Source organism: Theileria orientalis, chromosome 3 (assembly GCF_000740895.1).
Source record: "Theileria orientalis strain Shintoku DNA, chromosome 3, complete genome".
Classification (NCBI taxonomy): domain Eukaryota; phylum Apicomplexa; class Aconoidasida; order Piroplasmida; family Theileriidae; genus Theileria; species Theileria orientalis.
The window spans coordinates 1,887,074-1,910,047 of NC_025262.1; the positions used below are offsets into that span (position 1 = coordinate 1,887,074).

The following is a 22,974-nucleotide window of genomic DNA, read 5'->3' on the forward strand; positions in this document are numbered from 1 at the left end:
TATTTTTAAATAGAAAATGGGCAGTGATAAGTCTGATTTTAAAACCGTAATGGAGAAAGTTGGTATACCGACCAACATATTAAAGAAAAGGTATTTTATAGCCCTCATATAGACAAAATACCCATAAGTAAACTAAATTCTTCTAAAATACTATTCAATCTATCGTTAAATGACAATTTCTAGATTAAAAACTGATTGAAATGTGTAGGCCTAAGAATTACAAAAGGAAATTCGTCCCAAATAAACCAGAACCAACGTAAGTACAGCAACATTTCAACTAATTATTAATGTTTTTTAAGTCCTAGACCATTAATAACAAGCTTGTGTAACAAATGATTATTCAGGGAACCTGACCCAGGGGAAGGAGTGTACAGAAACAGAGCCTTAGAAAGATCGCAGTTAAAAGAAGAATATAGAAAAGTGCAAGAGGAATATGAGTTGTTTAAGAAGCAGACGGAGGAGGAGTCGCGTTATATGGTAGTTAAAAACCTTAAAATAAAAATTCCCAGGGAGGCGACGAGGAGCACACACACCTAGTTAAGGGACTGGACTATAAACTACTGGAGAAAGTGAAGAGACAACTGGAAACAACGTATCAAAATAGATTAATCACAAATTTAGTATATAAATAAGAATTAAAACCAGTGTATAAATAAGTTAAGAGTATATAGTAAGGGCAACTAATGGAAACTTAGGGCAAGTGACTCGAAAGACGTAAGAGAGTCTAAGGAAGATAGGGACTTCTGCTTCACAGAGTTCGGTTTTTACTTCTACAAAAAGTTTTTCTACCACACGAACCTGAATAACGTTAATTTTAATCGCAAATTGGACCAAACGATAGATTTACTGTCGAAGGTAGGAACACATATATAGATAGTAAGTACTAAGTAACGAAACCAGCCAAAAGTAGCAATAGCATAGTTGATGCCGTGGAATTTAGCTGAATAAAGTTTATATTTTTGTGAAATGTGGTATTTCTAGGGCTACAAGTTTAAAGCAAATAAAATTTTGAACTTGACTTACAATTTTAACCTCTCAAACGAGGATTTGCCATCGATAATAATCAACGACAATAGCACTCACAGTAGTGGTAACCTGCTGACGAACAACCTGGAATTGAAAAAGGTAAACAATTAGAAAACAAATGAATTAAATCAGTTAAATAGACACTGATTAGAGTATAATAGTAGTAATTACAAGTAAAAAGTAAATACAAGTTTGTGGTATAATTAGTAGCAATTGGAGATATTTATGTAGGAACTGATAGAGGCATTCAATTGGCACGCTGAAAACAGAAAAAAGAAAAAATCAGAACGACGTATATAGTAATATGAGTAGAATTAAGACCCACAGAGATAGATAATTTAATATATAAAAGGAAATTAATAAAACAAAGGAAAATTAATTAATGTTTAGTGCCATTTAGACCGACGACAGCCACAAATGAACAGGAAAAAGAAGAGGACTCAGAAGATGATATATACCAAAACATAGAAAAGTATAAGCCTGACGAATTTGACGAAGAAATAATAACGAGCATAAGTGGAAACAAGGAGTATCTAGAAACAATAAGTGCGCAAGAACAGGAGAGCACATCAGTAAGTGGAGGCATACACAGACCAGGAGAAAAGGAAAAAGAAGAGGATTCCACAGATATAAAGAGTAGAAAAGAGGGAGAAGAGTACAAAAGTAGAGGTCTAACGTACAAAATACCGGAAAAACTGTTGAAAAGAAGCAAATTCGTACAAAAACAAGAAGAGAACTTCCAGTCAGACATAGATATGGAAGACTCAGACGAAGAAATAGTTAATAAAAAAAGAAAGAAAAAAAGAGGAGAAGGAAAGGAGTGGAACCAAATACAAGAAATTATGAAAGAAAAAGAGCTATCAGTAGATGATTATAAAATAAGAACGAATAGTAATAAAAAGGACAGAAACAAGGAGTTTAAAGTGATATGATACGGAATACATTATAAAAATAAGATGAAATAATATAGTTCATAACACATATATAAATTATATGGAAAAATAGTTAGTAAAATAGGTAAAGCTTGGGGGGGCCGCAGACTGTGTAAAGGAGGAATCAAAAGAGGAATAATAGAAAAAATAAATAAGAAATTGTATAAATATAAATTAAAACACATAATATTACTATTATAGTATGTTTTAAATAGAAATATTAAAAAAAAGAGATCAAACATTAAATTTTAATAAAATTATAACAATTAGAAAAATAAAATAGAAGGTATATGACAATAATTTGTATCAAATTAAATCTAATTGAAAAAAATAAGTTTTAATAAAGTAAATTAAAAAAAAAGAATAAATAAAAAAGTGATAATTAAAGGAATAAGTGCAATTAAGGAGTGTAAACTAAAATTAAATAAAAGAGGATAAAGTTGTATAATATTATAAATTTTAAATTAGAACAATAGGTATTAATGCAATAATTAAATTTAAAAGGATACGAATGGGTGTAAAATAGAAAAACGTGAAAGAAAATGGAACCGGAAACATTGAACAAGTTGATGCAAAAAAATAAAATCAGCTATGAGTTGATAAACCCAGATTACGACGAGTGGCTGAACACAGGAGCGCTGGACGTGGAGTCAGTGGAGCTGCTGAAGCTGTACGCAAGCCTGAACACACTGGAGAAGGTGGAAATGATAAGGAAAAATGAACTCATATCGAAGATATTCCTCAACGCAACTTACGCAACAGGGCCAGGACTGCTGAGAAGTTACTCGCTACAGCACCTGTCGGACATATGCAGAGGTAAGTTTTAACAGCATAACCGACTGACTGACTGCAGTGGACAACGGAATATACAACATACTGCTGAAGATACTGGACGGAAGAGACGTGTACTCAATCTACTACGACATAGCGACGCACGAAAAGGATAAAAAAATAGTAGAAAAAACATTATATCTGTTAACAGGTAAGAAGACTAGTATTTGTATTGAGAAAGGCAGTAACAGCAGCCTCTGCAGTGACAATGACCGTAACTGGAGTAGATACCGACAGCGACTGCCAAAGCAGGGTTTAACGCACATATAGGTTTTATCGCATACGGAAACGGCTGCTTCAAGGACGAGGAGGCGGAAAGCGTGGTTAAGCTGATTCTTAAACTGTCAATAGACAACTACTCGAAGCTGTATTCACTCTCAAACATACTGCAACTAAGTTAGTGAAGTAGATAAACTCATAATAGCAGCTGATAACTGACTCAACTGTGTCACAGCGTCGCTGTAGCGAATCCTTAAACAGAAACACTAACCCATCCCAATTCAGAAAAATACCACAATCTGATTGAAAATGAGAACGTTCTGAGGCTGCTTAAAATTAACCTTGGCAAGGAAAACGCGCCTAACACGCAGTACAAGTGCGTTTTCTGCGTGTGGCTGATATCGAGGAGCGAGGAGTACATCCCGGTTCTACACCGAAACGAGCTTGTCCACCTGCTCTGTACACTACTGTCCTCAACCAAAATTGAAAAGGTAACGTCATTCAGATAAGTATTGACAGTTACGGCTATTAAGAGCATTGATGTTTCATACGCACGTAGTTTTATCATAAATATTGACATTTATATATATACACACACACATAGATGTGTTCTCCATACGGATTTAGATACAGTTATTATTTCACTTACAACAATGTTGACGATTGTATAGGTCATAAGAATATGCATATTGGTTTTTAATAATCTGTTAAAAAATCCACAATGTCTGGAGGTGATGGTAGAAATGAACGTAATACAGGTAATAGAAAGTAGAATTTTAGACATTTATGATACTATACATAAACACATGATATATAAGTGCGATTTTGTACACCTTTTTTTCAAGTTCAGTAACTGGTTTGCATTTACTTTGATTTATACTATTGCCAATATGTATGTAGACCTTGACGCTGCTGGCATACGACAAATGGAACGACAGCGAACTGTACGACAACATACACAAGTTGCACATGCAGCTTGAAAACAAGACGTTTAAGCTGAGGTAAATAGGCCAGGCAATATTTATATACACCTGTTTGAAAGACAGCATCATATCAATATGACATTTTGGTCTTCTATTTACTTTTTGGATTTGATCATAAACTCTTAATGCCAACACTTTAATCAACCTTTCAGCAACTTTGAAAGATATTGCTCCGAATTGAATTCTGGACAACTCAAGTGGTCAATTTTACACTCAGGTAGCAGTTATTCAAGTATTTCAGTTATTGTCATCAAATGAAACTTTATATAAGCCTTCGCACCAATGAGTTGCTAACCAATTTGTTAGAAAAATTTTGGCTCCTTCACAACGAGAAGTTTGAACACGATGAATTTATAAACATATCCAAACTTGTCGACCTGTTGGACTCTAACGACTCAACCACAGTATCCATCGCATGCTTTGACCTAGGTAATTTTTCATTTTTTTATTCTTTTAACCTCTTCAACCCTCAAGTCGCTAGCTTTTCCCAATTACTTTTACAGGCGAATTCGCTAGACTATATAGAAACGGGAAAAAAATTTGCAAGAAATTCAAAGTCAAAGACAAGGTCATGGATTTGATTACGAACAAGGACCGCGATATTGCCAGACAGGCCATGCTGTGCGCGCAGAAGTTGATGGTACAGCACTGGCAGCAGGTTGCGACCCAGTGACCATCTATCGGCAGTGACCGGCCAGGTTTATCGTGGTCGGGAACCGTGATGTTACGCTTCACTTACGCTAACTAGGTAGTCGAACTCTGTACTCTCACCCATCCTAACCTCCCAGATCTATGCTTATACAATACTCATTTCTCACCCGTCACACCCACCCTCACCACACCCTCACCACACCCTAACCACCCTCACTTAATCATAGCGCCACCGTCATCCCCGTCACCATCGTCACCAACTTCCAGCCGCTGCCGCCGGCCGCGCCGAACACGCCCCCGCCCACCAAGTACGCCATTATCGACTCCTCCTGGCAGTTACTATCCGTTTCCATTATCAACGTTTTCTCCGTTTTTGGACCGTACTCGATGCCCAACGACTTGCGTATCTCGTAGGCCCGTCGTTCTATGAGCTCGCGGAGGTCGATCTCGAGCCCGGGGTAGTTGCGAGGGTAGGCAGGTATGCCGAGCACCGTTTTTCCCAGTTTGTTTTCTATTTCCCGGGCGTCTCGGGCAAACGCGGCGTCGCGCGCGCACGTTTGTTCGCGGTTTTCGCGCTGTTCCTGGGAGGTTTGGTCCGTGGTGTGGGTGTGGGTGTTGTTACCGTTATGGGCGGGTTGGGGGCCACCCGTAGCAGCCGCTCCAGGGGGCGGGCACTCGGCGCAGTTTTCGCTCTGACCGGCGGCCCCGTTCTGGCCGGACTGGGCGGGCTGGGTGCTCGGGGCGTCCTTGCAGCTGTCCCCCGTCCCTGTGCCCGTCCCTGTATTCGTGTGGCCCGTACTCGTGCCCGTTTGCGCCTGGGCATCGGCACCCGTACCCGTACCAGTCTGACTGGCGGTCATCCGGACCCACTTGAGCCCGGTGGTAGGCGGCTTCGAGGGCGCCGGGTCGTCCGTGCTAGTGGAGCCGGTGGGTGAGCCGTTCGGGCTGACACTCGCTCCGCCCCCGTTACTACCCGCACTAACCCCGTTACTGCCGTTACCACCCCCTTCCTGTGGCCCGGAGCACAACCGCCACCACTCGCTCGGCCGGCCCTTGAAGCCGAGCTCGACCACCAGGGGCCAGTTGTGCGCGCAGTCGTACATGTAGTAGTACGTACACACGGTTTGGAGTTGTTTTTCGGGTGCGTACTTGAAGCAGAACGCCTGGGTAGTGGTGGTGGTACTAGGGGCGGTGGGCTGAGCGGGGCACTGCCCATTTGACGAGGCCGCCACCGGTACACCCGGACCGTTCCCCTGACCCGCACCCGCACCCTCGGGACAGGGCGGCTGGGCGTACGTCACCCGGCCCAGCCTAAACCCCTCGTGCTCCGGCTTGTGCGTGTAGCGCCGGTAGCACTGCAGGTCCTGGGTGGTGACGCGCACCCGAACCGGGTCGGGCGGGTAGTTGTGGGTTAGGTAGGTGTAGTCGTCGGTCGCCGATCCCGTTTGCCCGTTCGTACCTGAGGCGGCTTGGGGGCCGTTCGGGCCTGACGCGCTTGACGGTTGTTGCCGGCCGTTCGTACCCGCCGAGTCAGCCTGCCCGTGCTTCGGATCCAGTTTCCCGTACGCATCCTTGGTCAGGCGCAGATAAACGGGGTTCAGGAGCACGGACACCCGGAACAGCTCGGGGAGCAGCGCCGGCGTGTTGAACTTGGGCTCACCCTTCCTGCCCGTTTGTTGGCCCTTTTCGTCGCACATGCAATTCGTGGACCCGGCGCCCCCCGGGCCGTTGCCCACCCTAACCCACTGCTTGCAGTAGTCCGCCATGCACACGGGCCGGTACGCGTGTTTGTCGTAGCACAGCATCAGCGGCCGCGGGTCCTCGCCGTAGAAGAACACGTACAAATTGCCCTTACAGGTGGTGTACGACAGCTGTACTGACTGGCCGTTTTTGCCGGTTTTGCACCCGTTTTTGCCGTTTTTGCACCCGGTTTCGCCGTTACTCGTGGCCTGGCCGGTGCACAACTCGAGGCCCTCCTTTCCGGCGCCCTGTTTACTACCCTGGGTGTCGCAGGGCTGGCACTTGCCATTGTCGCCCTTTCCACCCGCCTTATCGACCCAGAGGCACAGCACCAGCCCGCCCACCTGCTCGATGTTGTTGGTGTTAACGAGATCATGTTTGAAACAGCGGTACCCCCCTGGTTGCAGGCCCGGACAGTGCACTTCCTCCACTTGGATCTGGGTGGTGGTGGGTCCGGACGGTGTTGCAGGTTCGGGCGGGGCTGAGGGTTTACCGTTGTTGTCGCACAGCTTGGCCTGATAACTGGTCTTAAGAGTAACGTGGTGCATCAACGAGTCCCTAGTGGAGAGGGGCTTGCCGGCTGTAAGGGCGTTGGTGCCTGTTGTCTTAGAGGTTTTTTCGAGTTCATCCGCTTCTTTGGCCACCTCTTTGAGTATCCTGGTTTTTACGTCGAATAACTGTTTCGCCGCCTTTTGGTTTGAACTCTTGTCGCCCGTGCCGGTATCAAAAACGTCAGTGATTAACCCGTTCTGGCCGGGCTTGTACTCGGTTGCCACGGGGCGCGTGCTCAGCACGATTTGCAGTTTCTTGCTAATCTTGAACAGTATAGAGTCGAGCTTTTGGGCCAGCTTGCCACCCGGTTTTGTGTCGGACAAATCTAGAGGGTCTTTGCCGTCGTTTTTCTTGTACAATTTGGTCTCGCGGGGCTCGGACTTCTTCGTGAGCTCAAAGTATGTATTATAGTAAAAGCACCAGTCAGGGCTCCTGAGCGCGACGAGCAGTGGGTGCTCGTGTTTAGTGTCGCCTTTGTAGTAGAACACGACGACCTCGGGGGAAGCTTTGTGTTTGTTGTCGGATTTGTTGACATCGGAGGCTGAAATGCACTTGTATCCATTGCTGTTCGTCCCGTTCAACTTGATACACGTGTTACTGTTATTGTTACCGTTTTCGCCCTTATTACGGCCGTCATAGTGTATGTTGCCCAGGCGGAACCCGTCCCCTTTACCCGTTATTCCGGCGTGCGTGTGCGTGTACTTGTTGTAACAGAACGAACCTATTGCGGGTTGTGATGTCACCCTGATCCATATTTTACACCCGTTAAATTTATGTACACAGTAGCATCGGCAAAATTTCCAATATTTTGATGTTGAATTGGGTACCTGTTTTACGTCGACCGGGTTCAGGAAGTCGCTCACCCCGACCAGCGCCTTTATAAGCGGGCACTTGTCGCACGTCCCGGTCGGTGGTGTCTGGGCGCACCCGCATTTCGCCGCGTCCGCCGCTTGTACCTCGGTACACTTGGCCCACTTTTGCTCGTTGTACGCTGCCATGTCCTTGGCCCGGTACGCCCACCCGTTGTAACACACCAGGAGCGGTCGCGGGTCACTGCAGTAGAAATAAACGCATACCTTGTTCCCGTTATCGGGGTGGTGGTACTTTACAGAGCCGTTTTGGGCACCGGCCGCATCACCGTTCAGCGTCACCCGTTTGTACTTTCCTCGTTCACCAGTGGGTATCAAGAACTTCAGTCCGGCTATCAGGTTAATTTGGCACAGGGGCGGCTTAAACGACCCGTTGAGCTTCACCAGCTTGTCCAGGTTGTGCGTCATAGCCTTGAAACCGTATTGCTTAACGCACGCACAGGGACCTGTTCCCGCACCCGTTTCTGTCTCGTCCTTAACCGTAATCTCTCTGCCGGTGAGCCGGTTCACGTCGTTGTCGTTGCCCGGCGATTGCAAACCTGCCTTACCGACGGCCTTTTTGATCTTGTCATCCCCGTACGTGCCACCTATGCACTTCCCGGCCTTCTGTTCCAGCAATATCACGGCGGCGTTGAGCAACTGGAAATCGGTTTTCTCGTCCAGTTTTACGGGCGTTTTTGACCCGTTTACCAAACGCCACTGGTACGCGTACCCCGTACTTCCGGCACCGCCGCCACCCCCTGTACTGGCGCTCGAGAGCACGTAGTACCCGTACTTTTTGTCCGCACTGCCGGTCACCGCCTCGCCGTTCTTTACTGGGCCGTCCGTGTTCAGCAGCACGATCAGCTGCGGCAACGAGTAACATTTGTCGCTCGTCGAGTAGTAAACGACCACCGTGTTCCACCCACACGTGGTGACCAGGTTTTTGTGGTTCCCGTTGCCGTTGGGTCCACCGGTGCCTTTAGCGACCTCGATCTTGATCGTGCCATTACCCGTTGTCCCCGCAGCGGCCGGGCTGGCGGAACAGGTCTGGCCGTTGCTCAGGGCGGGCCCGTCACACTGGCCGTTGCTCAGGGCGGTCGGGGTCACCCCGTCCTGCGTGATCTCCTTCCCGCAATAGGTTAAACAGCCTATTCGAAACCCGTTCTTCGTCCTGTGCACGACCTTCACGTAGGCCTTTTGAGCGTCGTCGCCCGTGGGTTTTTTCTCGGTCAGGCACACCCTGTTGTTGCCCACCGACGTGTCCAAATCCTTCCCCCCGTTGCTCTCGGGGAGGCCGTACCCGGTGCCCGCGCCTGAACTGCCGCCCGAACCGGCCTTGCTGGCCTTCTCGGGGTCCAGGTCTATACGGTTCAGGCACTCGTTTACCCTGTCCAGTTCGTTGGCGAGTTCTTTGCAGCACGGGCACTCCGGGCCGCACTCGGCGCCGTCTCCACCCGGTCCATGGGTGCCACAACTAGTGCCAGTGTCGCCTGCCCCTACGCCCGGACAGCACGCGCACCTACACTCGCCTGCCGTTTTGCACAGCCCGGGGACGCACACCCACCTCGTAAAGTACTGGTCGCGGTCGCACGGCCTGTAAAACTGCCCGTTATACCGTAGCATCAGCGGGACCGTGTCGGTGTCCACAGTAGCAGGTTGAACGGCACCATTAGTACCGGCGTAAAAATAGACGTACACGTCGCCCATGCAGCTGTTGTACGTGAGCGGGGTGATGGGTTGGCCGGGAGAACATGTTGAGGGCGCTCCTGTTACGGCGGAGCAGGTTCCGGCAGTGGGTTCGAGTGGGCAGGTGGCAGCGCTCTGACTGGACAGACACCCACTGGGACCCACACCCTTGGAGCCGGCCTGGCCCTCCGCCGAATACAGCGGGATCTCCACCACCTTGTCGCCGCCCCCGTTTGCGCCCGCATCGCCGTTCTTGCCGGGGAGCGTAAAGGCCAGCCCGGCCACCTGGTAGTGGACGGATTTTAGCGCCGTTGACAGGTCGTGCTTGAAGCACTTGTACCCCGATTTAGTTAGTGCGTCACACCCGGAGCACTCGCAGACCGTGACCTTAAGCTGCCCGTTGTTATCGACGCCGTTTTTAATGGGCGAGAACCCGTTTGAGCTGCTAGTCCCCGGCTTGGCGTCCTTGCCCACGAGATCGTAACTGTCGCTCGCCTTGTTTTTCTCAAGCTGTATCCGCACCACCTTTTTGAGGCAATAGCGTATCTGGTCCAAGTAACGGGTGAGGCACCCCGGCTTCGCTAGGTTGGTTTTAGAGCCATTGTCCACTTTCGCCCACTCCAACTTTCCGCCAGACCCGTTGCGCGTTTTTAGGCGGTAGTACTCCGTCGTGGTGGCGCCGTTCTGCAGCCCGTTAGCCGCCACCTTGGCAAACTGCAGCTCCACCAGCAGCGGATCGCAGTACCCTTTGTCCTCGTTGTAGTAGTACACGGCGACGGATGTGAGCGGGGCCCACTTATGGGTGGAGGTGTGGTCGCCGTTGCCCTTGTCTGAGCCGTTTCCGTAGTACGTGATGGAGCCCTGTGGGTCGCCGCTGGACCCGCTGCTAGGACAGTACACGACGTCGCCCAGTCTAAACCCGTTGTTCGTGTTCGCGCTATTGGACCCGTTTCCCGTGCCGGCCGGCCTGTGGGTGAGCTTCCTGTAGCACCCCGAACTGGCGGTTGTACCATTAACAGGGCAGCACTTGACCTGGACCTGTATTTTGGAGCCCCGGAACTGGTGGACCTCGTACGTGCACTTCCCGGTGGTTTGGCTACTGGTTGGGGACTGGCAGGTGGCAGTAGCGCCCGCTGCACCTGGTTCACCGGGTTGGCACGTGGTTTGGCCGGCCTCCCCCCCTGCCGTACCCGGGTGCTGGAACAGGTCGACGGTGTTCAGGAACCCGACCGTCGTCGTGAGCGCCTTAAAAAGCGCCTTGCATTTCTCGCAGTTCGCACCTGCGCCCTCTGGGCCCCCGTTTGAGCACTCGCACGCGCCCTTGTCACCCAGGTCCACCTTGACCCACGCGCTGAAATACCCGTTCTTATCTTTGGGGCGGTACCAGCATCCCCGGTAGCAGAGTAGTAGTGGCCTAGGGTCGCCCGTGCCTGCTGACCCGCTGGTCCGGCCGCCCGTACTCGGGACGCCCTTGTAAAACACCACGTACAGCTTGGAGCATATCTGGGCGTTTTGGGTCTTGGAGCAGGTGTGGCCGGTCGTAGAGGTAGTGCAGGCGGTCGTGCAGGCGGCCGACCCGCCCGAACCCGCGCCCTTGGTGTAGTACAGGTACTGGAGGTATTGGGGGTCCGTTTTCTCTGCGCTGTTGTAAAGGCGGAGCTCGGCGTACTTCGTTTGGCCGCCACCGCCACCGCCTCCGCCACCCCGCTCGTTGTTCTCCTTGGTGGGCAACAGCAGGCGCAGGCCCGCCGAGCAGCCCTGGCCCAGTTTGGTATTGACGGCCTGGGAAAAATCGTGCTGTATTACGCAGTACCCGTATTTGGCGAAACATTTGGCGAGGCACGCGCAGACCGAGCCCGGGTCGCCGTTATCCGTGGGTGCCTCGGTCACCGTTATCTTGGTGCCGTTCCCGTTATCGTTCCCGTTGCCCAGTTTCAGGCGGTTGACTCGTGTTCCGCGTCCGTTGGGTTGCAACCCCGAAATGGCGCTTTGGATCTGGGAGTCGCCGTACCCGTCCGCAACCCCGTTATGGGCGTTCTTGCAGTTTTTCTCCAGCAGTATAACAAGCGAGTCAATTATGTCAAACTGGAGCCGTTTGAGCAAGAGGGTGGCCAGGGTTTTGGAGCCGTTCTGCTGGCCGTTCTGGACGCTGGGTTGGGACCCGTTGACCGTCGCTTTCAGCAGTTTGGTCAGGTTCTGGCCTGTCATTTTTTGTAGCTTTTCGGTGAGGTCCCCGTTCGCGCCGTCCGTCGCGCCGTTGTTCAACGCCTGTTTTAGCAGTTGTTTTAGCGTTTCGTGCCCGTTATCGCCTGCACCGCTAGAACTGGTGTGCAAACCGATGTCGTCGAGCAGGTTCTTCAGCACACAGTCACCGTTCGTGCGTCCATCAGCGCCATTCCCACAGGGGAGCTTTACCCAGTAGTACTTATCGGGGCCGTTACCGTTTTTCCGGGCGCCGTTGGTACTACGGAGGTGCGCGTAGTACTCGGGGTTAGTACTGGCGCCGTTCGTGCTGTTCGCACCGTTCCTGTGCAGTTCCAGGAGCAGCGGGACGTCCTGGTTGCACGGGGAAGTGGTGGCGGACGGGGGTTCGGCCGGGCACGTACCCTCGCCGGTAGCTGGGGAGCAGGCAGTGGCGCCCGGTTTACACGCGGTACCCTCGCTCCCACTAGTACTGGCGGCCGGGCACGCACCTCCACCCGTGCTGGCACCCGCTCCGTTACGCTTAGCTTTGCACCCGAAGTATACGCTTACGCACTTGTAGGTCTGGCCCTGTATTTCGGGGAGCTCCTGGGTCTGGGCCTGGGTGCCGTTACCGCCCATGAGCGTCTGGCACCGGTATATTATACAAGCGGGTTTGCCGGCGTTGTTCCCGTTGCTGTTGCCCCCGTTGCTATTAGTTGGCGCGTGTTTATATCGCGTGAACCCGGCGCCCAGTTTCGGTTCCCCGTTCGCGCTGGTGCTGGTGTCATCGCCGTTCTTGGTGACCTGGATCTTCCCGCAGTTGTACTTGCAGTTGGTGCCGCCCTCACCGTTGCCCGCACCCGTTGGCCTCTTCATGATATCGTACGTCAATAACCCGGGTAGAGAATCGTTTTCCTGTAGCAGCGCGCACAGTATCGACTGTTCGTTGTATTCGCACAGGTCCTCTATCTTTTTGGACGGGCATTGCGTTTTGTCCGTTTCAAAACAGGACATCGGGTAGTACCTGTTCGTGACGCCGTTACTGCGATCATCACCGTTCTTGAATTTAAATACTAGCACCAGCGGCTTTTTGACGGGGTCGTGCTGGTTGTAGTACACGTCCACGCACTCGAGGCAGAGGCACGGATTGCTTATTGAGAGATACTCCCCCTGTTTTATCTTTCGCGACCCGTTGGATCCCGTCGAGCATTTGAAAACATATATACAACCTCTCCTGGGTGGTTTTAGCGTGTGCTTGCACAGTTTGAACAAGTTGCAACTGCTGTATGGTTCTTCCTTTACGCAAACTTGGATCCAACCTCTGATATAAAGGACATGTGTCGTGCCCAAACAAATGACCGGCATGTTGTATTACGGTTGTCGTACTGTTGTTATACGACGGCTGGCTGTTATTTGGCGGTTATTTGCCTGTTGTTGTAGTTGGTGGTTGTTTGCGGTTATAGTTGTTTTGTGTTGATTGGATGGCAACAGTAGATGTATTTTAATGTTTATGTAGTCTAATTTACAATTGCTATATTGCTTATCTGTTTGTTTTTTCAGATGTGTGTGTTTTATTTTTTTGAAAATTAAAGTTCTTTTGCAATGGGACCGACGAGCTTTAGTTCGTCGGTCCGGCGCAAACACCTTTTTTTAATCACCTCAGTTCAACACATTTCTTAAAATAAATGCTATATTAATTATGTGTTATCGATAATAGTTAGCAGGGAATTGTATTATCTATTAACTTATGTAACGCAACGATCTATAAAATCACATTTTATCTACATTTTAACACACGTTTACTTTAACGTTTGTATATTTAAAGAAATACTTTTTATATCTAAATTAATTTATTAGATATATATTTAGGCTGCACACAAATTAACACATTTCGTTAATATCGATGTTTTAGACACTAATTAAAGGACTTATATCAAATTTAACTTCATTAAATACTTTATTAAACTGCATTATCAAAATATATTATTCTGAAAAAATGTGTAAAAATGAACAGGATGGGGAAATTCAACTTGATAACTCGAAGTTTAACCACGTTTGATCCAAATCTCAATAAATAACTGACGGCGTTAACGATCAATCGGAAACTTTATATAGACAGTGCAAACAGTACTTGCAGATGCCACAAACCTACTATTCAGGTCCAACAAATAACGACAAAAAATTACATGCACCGAAATAGCAGCTTTAATGGATCAAATACACTTCAAAAATTACATATATGCCTTCATAAATTTTTTTAATTGATAATTTGTTAAAATCTCTCGATTGTGTAAAGAGTCTAAAAATTTATGTACGTTTTAATATACCCAACAACAAATTCGTAATTACGTAAAAATTTGAACCAATTTTAAAAAATTTTTTCAGTCAAAATTAAAAACATTTTTTAAAATTTAGAATAAACCCAATTGTCGAACTTTCGTGTGGCGAAAATTTGATGAATTCAATTTGCTATATTACACACCTTAGAATATATCAATCGATTTAATTGACTATTCTTTATAACTTGACAATATTCGTGTCTATTAATACCTAAGAAACACTGGATCTGAATGAAAAAAATAAATTTTATAAAGAAAAGTGTTCATAATATGTTTATTGACCCACACTTACAAAATTTAACAAAATTTAAAACAAAAGGAGATACATGTAAAAACACATTTGTATAATTTAAAATAACACAATTTATAAAACTAGTTTAATACATGTTAATGATTAACAAATCATCGTAATATATGTAAACTTGTTACAGTGGCTCGGAGAGTATGGTGGGCTAGTAGGGTATAAGACAACGGATAGGGCGGTCAAAATCCGAAAATGAACTGTATAACAATATAAAATAAAAAATGATATAGACAACAATTTAGGGCGGAACATTCCAAAATTGGGATTCCACTCAGATATGGGCAAAAACACATTTAGGGCCAATTAAAACGACAAATTAGACAGTAGATAATTTTATTCGATGATAAAATTGTTTTTAAATTACACACTAATTAAAAGTTTTAACAATTAGACAGTTTAAAACAAATCGCATCCACTGTCTGGCAGGCCCATTAACGACAATCATATATTATCATAAAAATTGAAATACTGGTGAATATAAACCTAAAACATTATGCATATAACCAATTTATTTAAAAATTACTGAGTATTTACAAAATACAATTAAATATTTCACATTTTATTTAGTTAACCCCCATCCCTGAGCGTTTTGAAGGGAAGGGTTTAAGCTTTAAATCAAATGGAAGTTAACATCCATAATACACGAAAATGGCTGTTAACAAATGTACAATACATATATCAATGGAATCTTGTGGAATTCAACCATTAACTAATTATTTCAAGCAATAGTTAAAGTGATACTAGCATCAAAGCTAGTATTATCAATACTATATAATGGTATTGACAATATTGGCGAAAGTATCACGAAACTAATTTAATCTTTAAGCTAAAATGAACTCAAGTTCAATATATTATATATTAGTACACTTAGTACTACTAGTTAGAGTAAATGTGGTACTAAGTCATCGCAACCTCAAATCCAGAGAGCCTCAACACACTACAACGAGTGCCAATGTAAATAATTCAAATAATTCATTGAGTGGACGTGAAACTGTATCAGGTACCTGGCATAGAATACCAACTGAGGAGTCCTCAGACCACAGAGATATACCACCCAGAAAATCACCAAAAAGACTTCAAGTCACCTCAAATCAAGAACAACGTTATAGATTTAAACGAATGGATAATACAGAAAGAAGATATACAACACCTACGAGAATATCATCGCAGCCAGTTGAAGAGAGGCCGTTGCCTAAACCAACTGGAAATACATTGATAGTTTTAGACATGGATAAAACACATGACGTGTTTGGATACCAAATATCACGCGAGAGAGATAAAGTCATTTATAGAGCTGATCCATCTTTTTTGTTTCGCCAAGTTAAAAGGGGGAATGATATACTGTGGAGTTCAAAAAATGACGGCCACTTTCCTTATAAGGTAGTATCCAAACAGAAGTACGGAGATGACGACATAAAAGTATACTTTCCAAGGCCTCCGAACTTTGAAGAAACTGAAAACGTTGATGTTGTGAGACCACAGAGACCAGCATACGATATGTCAAACGACCCAAATTTCATGTACACACCCTTTACTCACGAAGAAAGTGTGGGAATACCTCACGAACACTCGCAACCATGGGTTTCCACTCACCGGCCAGAGTACACACACATACCTATGGCCACAGAACCCACTCACTTTCAAACCCAGCCAGATTTCATCCAATATCAAATGACACCTAGCTATACACGATTTCCAACGGTACTTGATCAGACTCCCACTCACTTGGACCCTGAGTTTACTGCGGTCCCATTGACACCTGATCCAACTCACTCTAAAGTTTCAGGTGACACTAGAGCATTTGATGCTACAGAGCCACATGGTTCATTTACACACGGTTCAGATCCACGATATCAGGGGAGAGGTCCACCAAGACCTCCTGATCAGCAGTTTGTACATCAAATGACCCCCGAGTATTCTCAAATTCCAATGGGACTTGATCAGACTCCCACTCACTTGGACCCTGAGTTTACTGCGGTCCCATTGACTCCTGATCCAACTCACTCTAAAGTTTCAGGTGACACTAGAGCATTTGATGCTACAGAGCCACATGGATCATTTACACACGGTTCAGATCCACGACATCATGGGAGAGGTTTATCAAGACCTGATCAGCAGTTTGTACATCAAATGACCCCCGAGTATTCTCAAATTCCAATGGGACTTGATCAGACTCCCACTCACTTGGACCCTGAGTTTACTGCGGTCCCATTGACTCCTGATCCAACTCACTCTAAAGTTTCAGGTGACACTAGAGCATTTGATGCTACAGAGCCACATGGATCATTTACACACGGTTCAGATCCACGACATCATGGGAGAGGTTTATCAAGACCTGATCAGCAGTTTGTACATCAAATGACCCCCGAGTATTCTCAAATTCCAATGGGACTTGATCAGACTCCCACTCACTTGGACCCTGAGTTTACTGCGGTCCCATTGACACCTGATCCAACTCACTCTAAAGTTTCAGGTGACACTAGAGCATTTGATGCTACAGAGCCACATGGATCATTTACACACGGTTCAGATCCACGACATCATGGGAGAGGTTTATCAAGACCTGATCAGCAGTTTGTACATCAAATGACCCCCGAGTATTCTCAAATTCCAATGGGACTTGATCAGACTCCCACTCACTTGGACCCTGAGTTTACTGCGGTCCCATTGACTCCTGATCCAACTCACTCTAAAGTTTCAGGTGACACTAGAGCATTTGATGCTACAGAGCCACATGGATCATTTACACACGGTTCAGATCCACGACATCATGGGAGAGGTTTATCAAGACCTGATCAGCAGTTTGTACATCAAATGACCCCCGAGTATTCTCAAATTCCAATGGGACTTGATCAGACTCCCACTCACTTGGACCCTGAGTTTACTGCGGTCCCATTGACACCTGATCCAACTCACTCTAAAGTTTCAGGTGACACTAGAGCATTTGATGCTACAGAGCCACATGGATCATTTACACACGGTTCAGATCCACGACATCATGGGAGAGGTTTATCAAGACCTGATCAGCAGTTTGTACATCAAATGACCCCCGAGTATTCTCAAATTCCAATGGGACTTGATCAGACTCCCACTCACTTGGACCCTGAGTTTACTGCGGTCCCATTGACTCCTGATCCAACTCACTCTAAAGTTTCAGGTGACACTAGAGCATTTGATGCTACAGAGCCACATGGATCATTTACACACGGTTCAGATCCACGACATCATGGGAGAGGTTTATCAAGACCTGATCAGCAGTTTGTACATCAAATGACCCCCGAGTATTCTCAAATTCCAATGGGACTTGATCAGACTCCCACTCACTTGGACCCTGAGTTTACTGCGGTCCCATTGACTCCTGATCCAACTCACTCTAAAGTTTCAGGTGACACTAGAGCATTTGATGCTACAGAGCCACATGGATCATTTACACACGGTTCAGATCCACGACATCATGGGAGAGGTTTATCAAGACCTGATCAGCAGTTTGTACATCAAATGACCCCCGAGTATTCTCAAATTCCAATGGGACTTGATCAGACTCCCACTCACTTGGACCCTGAGTTTACTGCGGTCCCATTGACACCTGATCCAACTCACTCTAAAGTTTCAGGTGACACTAGAGCATTTGATGCTACAGAGCCACATGGATCATTTACACACGGTTCAGATCCACGACATCATGGGAGAGGTTTATCAAGACCTGATCAGCAGTTTGTACATCAAATGACCCCCGAGTATTCTCAAATTCCAATGGGACTTGATCAGACTCCCACTCACTTGGACCCTGAGTTTACTGCGGTCCCATTGACTCCTGATCCAACTCACTCTAAAGTTTCAGGTGACACTAGAGCATTTGATGCTACAGAGCCACATGGATCATTTACACACGGTTCAGATCCACGACATCATGGGAGAGGTCCACCAAGACCTCCTGATCAGCAGTTTGGACAAGAATTTCAATCTAGAAGTACACATCCTATAGAGCGACTTAGAGAACGTCACAGAATGATTGAAGAAACAGAAAAATATAGAGATCACCCAGGTAGACGATTAAGACATTCTGATAGAACACTAATGGCAGGCAGCCAATATCCAATGCCTCCACAGTCCCACCCTATACCAATGGCACAACCAGTTTCTCAACCGAGTACAACTCCTTTCTATTCAACGCCCTCATCTAGTGCACCAAGTCAGACATTTTATCAGCCTACACCAGTACCGACCTCTACACCAGCAGCCAAGCAGGTTCCAGACCATATACAGGAGAAACCTGGTGAACCTTCTTCAATCCAACCTGAATCAACAACTAAGGAGGCTGAAAGACATGTCCCTGACGATGTAGGCAAAGATCGATTCGGTTCCCTACCGGAAGGAGATTTAAGAGTAACTGATGCACCGCATCCAGATTCCAAGATAATGGTCGATGCAAGCACTAGTACGGTCAACTACACAGATGCCTCAACACAGTTCCCAGAATGGATGTCAGTTCCAGTACGCGCAATTCAAACAAGTGAAAAGGCAACAAGTACTTTCGATATTCCAAAAGTCGAACAACCTTCTCCTGAGAGAATCACTTCAAGAGTTCGATCCAGAGATTCAACACGAAAAGAAGAAATTTTACTAGAACCAACTCCCGTAGATTCAACACTCAGAGAAGAACTCATAATAAAGCCATCAGTGCCTGAACCGCCCAAAAGACCTGAGCCAACACCTTGTGAAGAACCGATTGTAGAGGAAATAAGAACTGACGCACATACTGGTGAAATTGGCTCCGACGAATTTATTTTTATACAAGACATAGGACCCGATGAAGAAGCAGACTTACCAACTAGACAGATGCCAACCAGGCAAGAACCAATTCGTCAGACCACTGTTGGACGTGAAACAGCACAGGAAACAGTCAGACAAGAAGTAATTAGCGAGCACGCACCCAGAGTTCCACCCGAAAGTGTTCATCGTCCAAGTGAACCAGCACCCAGTCAGTTACCTGAGCGCGATGAATTTGTATTTGAGGAAAGACCAAGAGAACCAACTCCAAGAGAACCACAATCAAGAGAACCACAAACAAGCGTGGATACAGATGTTAACCAACCAGAATCTACGAGAGAGAGTCAACCCAGACCTTCAACATCTGGAGAAGGAATCAGAAGAACAACCACGTCAGGGGATCGAATCAATATCACGCAGAGCGAAAACGAGATAAGAATAAACACAACTGACCCTGAAAACGGAAGCTACTCAATAGATATTGACCCGAAAAAGCACGACAAGGTAGTGTTAACATTTGCAAACAATTCAACAGTCTTCGTTCTCGACGGAGCCAACCACACTCTGGGTCTGAACCAGGGAGTTGAGCCAGGAAATATTGCATCAGAGAGACTAACGATGCAGAGAGTTTCCCCAGAACCTGTCGGTGGACTCATAGGTGGCCCAACACCTGTTGACACAGACACCATCCCGGTAACTAAGGACGCAACACCAGACCAAAGAGATCCTGAAGGACGCCCAACTGAACGAAGACCCGAAAAGTTTACGATTTCTCCAGACGATCTTGTACATCCACCGCCCCCGTACACCACCCCAGGGTTTCCACCCCCTTCATACTTGCCAGAACAACGCGTTATTCCCGATGATAGGGCCCTTAGAAGATTGACGACACTGTTGGAGTTAACTACAATTAGTAACTTAGCTCAGTTGAGCAGGCCAGCAAGCTACACACCAACGACTGATGTCCGTGTTGACCATAACCCACATGATCCTCCGTCTGAAACCACATCACTCAGAGTCCCGGATTCAGACGGCGAGGAAATAACGGCAGCAGCACCAGAATCTACAACTCCGGCACCAGTTGATCCATTCAGTACACCTTCTGACGAAGGCGAATCCATTACCGGAGACCTTGAGGATTCTTCTGAACAACAACCTCAACCAAGACCTAGGGCAGACGCAAACGGTAACGGAAGTGGAAGTGGAATTGGAAGATCATCCTCTCCAATTACTATTGCCTTGGAAGAAGACGATAATGAATCTGGTAGTGATTTTACCCTCGACCTAAACGCTACTGATACAGACGAAAATATGTGTGAAACCAGGGAAGACTCAACAACAAATGAGTCAACATATACTTTCAAATCGACTACAAGGTGCACAGAGGTTAGAATTGATCATATTACAATCTGGAAGAAGGGTGATCAAAACTTTAACAAGCCTGGAAATGTAAAGTATAACAAATCTTCCAATGTAATTACCATAAGTGACGGCACTACTGGTATTCTCTACAAATTGGTTAATGGTACTTGGCAATTCGATTCTACTGTAACTTATAGTCAACAGACAAGTACTCCGGCTAAATCCCCTAAGGTTGATCAAAAAAGTGCCGTCACTAAGAATCCTGTTCAACTAAACATAAAGAAAAAGAACTCCACGGAGGTGTATAATTATGTTAAGGAGAATAAAACTGGAACATACACGGCAAAAGAGGGATTCGGATTCAACAGTGTTGTTTCCTCTGGGTCTCTTTGTTGTCAATCCAATATTAACATATGGGATGCAAGAGTCAAAGACCAATATGGCAACAAAGTAGTTGTTGACGGTCTTGGTAATAAAAAGAAAACTCTTACCATTCACTTTGATGATGATGACAAAAAGATTACATTTAAAAAGGATGACAAGGAATGGATGCAGCACGAAAGTGTTAAAAAAGAAAAGGTTATCGATCCGTCTACAGATTTATCGGCAACAACAGGCGGAGGCCAATTGGTAACCGTTTCATAATCTGAATTTATTTATAAGGAACTGATTTAAATGCCACAAATGCTAAAGGGACTCAATTAGACTAGATGACTAAACAAGATATAGGTGATGGATGTTATAACAATAGATTGTACTCAAGATTTAAGATTTGTACCACAGTTTTAACGTAAAATGGATTTAACTGCAAATCTGTTTTATACACTTTACCCTTACTCACTCCAAAGGGCTAATTTATTAAGTAAAACACAGGTACACACTAGTTACAGAATATTTAGATCTACTTAATTTATTCACTTATTCTCTCGAATGTGTGTGAAACTGCCACAAATTTCTGCTAAAACACGAAGAGCTCTTCGGATCGCTCCATTTATTTAGGCTTTATTTTATTTATTTCCATTAAGAATTATTAATTCGTTAGCACCCTGCCCCATGGCTATCTTTTTTTCTTAAACCTGGCTGGATATGGCCTGGATAAGCAGTGCATCCCTTCTGGAACCATGGAATCTATCTGACTGTCACTCAGAATAATCCTAAGGCCATCGAACAACTAGTTCTGTAAAAGTCGGAACTTTGTAGTTGATGTGTAAAGAATAGTTGATTACTCGACCAGACGTTAACCATCTGTTACACATCTAACTGAATGAATATATTTAGAGCGGTCAATACTGTTTTGTATCCACTCTTTATATTCTTGTTGTTCAGTGGACGGAATCTTTTGGAATCCACTGATACATCAGCCGGTTCTACTCCAGGTTCTGGAGCTGGTACAAATGAAGGCCAACAAGCTAGCGCTACACCCACATCTGGTGGTACAACTCCCGGAACAGATGCTGGTTCAGGTACTAAAACTGGTGTTGAACTTAGTCTTAAGGCTACAGCTTCTACTGACCAGTTTGATCACAATAAAAATAATAAAATAGTCACTTATACGGCTAAAGATACCTATGGTTTCAAATCGGTTAAAACAGGTGATACTGTTGTCTGGAGCACTACTAATGCCAGTGAGTATGCCAGTAAAGTAGTTCTGAATGGCAAGGGTAATAAGAAAAAAGAGGTTACAATTCACCTGCCTAATGGTACAAAAAAGGTGTTTAAGAGAGAAAATAAGGGTAAGCCATGGATTGAACTTAGTCAGGATAATAAAGAAGGTACTTCTACAACTGGAGGTGATGGATCCGAGTTTGAACTTAATATTAAATCCAGTGATGACAAATCTGATCCTGATAAATATGATGTTACAACTTCCTTTTCTAAATCCAAAATTTACTCAATAAAATCAGGTAAAAAATGCACATTGATTAAGGTTGAAGATAAAGAGGTTTGGAAATATGATTCTAGCAAAAATTTTGGCTATCCCAAAAAAATAAACTACAATGAGGAACAAAATAAAATTATCATTACCCTCGATGATGGATACTTAGAATACAATAAAAAAAGTGACAAATGGGAGATAAATGAGATTGCTAGTACCAAAGAGAAATCAAGTACAAATTCCACATCTGGCACTGGCACGGGAACAGGAGGTGGCACTGGAACTGGCACAGGAACTGGAACTGGCACGGGAACAGATGGGAGTGGTACTCCTGCAAGCAGAGGTGGCACAGGAACACCTGGCAGTGGTACCCCTGAAAGCAGAGATGGCACCTGTACAGGTGGTGGAGGCACACATACAGGCCGAGGCAGCACTCATACTGGAGGTGGCAATGGAGGTGGTACATCGCCACCCTCTAATGAAAGTAGTGGAACACATACAGGTGGATCTGGTCGAGGCGGTGGTACTGATCGAACAAGTGGTGGAAGGCATTAAATTAATGAATCTGGAAGGGGTGGAACCCCTCCAACTAATTCGGCTGACAGTTAATCAGATGGTTCCATAACTGACCCTGGTAGGGGATCTGGAGGAAGCAGTTCAAGTGCTGT

The 22,974-nt window shown here is 45.9% G+C and overlaps 5 protein-coding genes across 5 annotated transcripts; 4 read left to right on the forward strand and 1 right to left on the reverse strand.

Annotated features, from left to right (window-relative positions):
* Nucleotides 1-16: 16 nt before the first annotated feature.
* TOT_030000838 (uncharacterized protein) lies at nt 17-1,958 on the forward strand (the record flags this gene model as incomplete). Its single annotated transcript, XM_009693581.1, has 10 exons — nt 17-90; nt 209-256; nt 345-477; nt 510-592; nt 696-855; nt 982-1,125; nt 1,258-1,318; nt 1,417-1,555; nt 1,667-1,805; nt 1,929-1,958. 10 exons carry the CDS (start codon nt 17-19, stop codon nt 1,956-1,958), a joined length of 1,011 nt encoding a protein of 336 aa, XP_009691876.1.
* Nucleotides 1,959-2,500: 542 nt separating this feature from the next.
* TOT_030000839 (vacuolar ATP synthase subunit H) lies at nt 2,501-4,664 on the forward strand (the record flags this gene model as incomplete). The annotated part of the gene is given in 9 exon segments (XM_009693582.1): nt 2,501-2,774; nt 2,812-3,042; nt 3,060-3,185; nt 3,270-3,499; nt 3,680-3,766; nt 3,909-4,009; nt 4,144-4,208; nt 4,298-4,420; nt 4,495-4,664. 9 exon segments carry the CDS (start codon nt 2,501-2,503, stop codon nt 4,662-4,664), a joined length of 1,407 nt encoding a protein of 468 aa, XP_009691877.1.
* Nucleotides 4,665-4,798: 134 nt separating this feature from the next.
* TOT_030000840 (conserved hypothetical protein) lies at nt 4,799-13,020 on the reverse strand (the record flags this gene model as incomplete). Its single annotated transcript, XM_009693583.1, has 2 exons — nt 4,799-4,834; nt 4,876-13,020. 2 exons carry the CDS (start codon nt 13,018-13,020, stop codon nt 4,799-4,801), a joined length of 8,181 nt encoding a protein of 2,726 aa, XP_009691878.1.
* Nucleotides 13,021-15,129: 2,109 nt separating this feature from the next.
* Nucleotides 15,130-21,075, forward strand: TOT_030000841 (conserved hypothetical protein; the record flags this gene model as incomplete). The annotated part of the gene is made up of 1 exon (XM_009693584.1): nt 15,130-21,075. One exon carries the CDS (start codon nt 15,130-15,132, stop codon nt 21,073-21,075), a length of 5,946 nt encoding a protein of 1,981 aa, XP_009691879.1.
* Nucleotides 21,076-21,694: 619 nt separating this feature from the next.
* TOT_030000842 (conserved hypothetical protein) lies at nt 21,695-22,861 on the forward strand (the record flags this gene model as incomplete). Its single annotated transcript, XM_009693585.1, has 1 exon — nt 21,695-22,861. The coding sequence occupies one exon, from the start codon at nt 21,695-21,697 to the stop codon at nt 22,859-22,861; it is 1,167 nt and encodes a 388-aa protein (XP_009691880.1).
* Between the last annotated feature and the right edge of the window lie 113 nt (nt 22,862-22,974).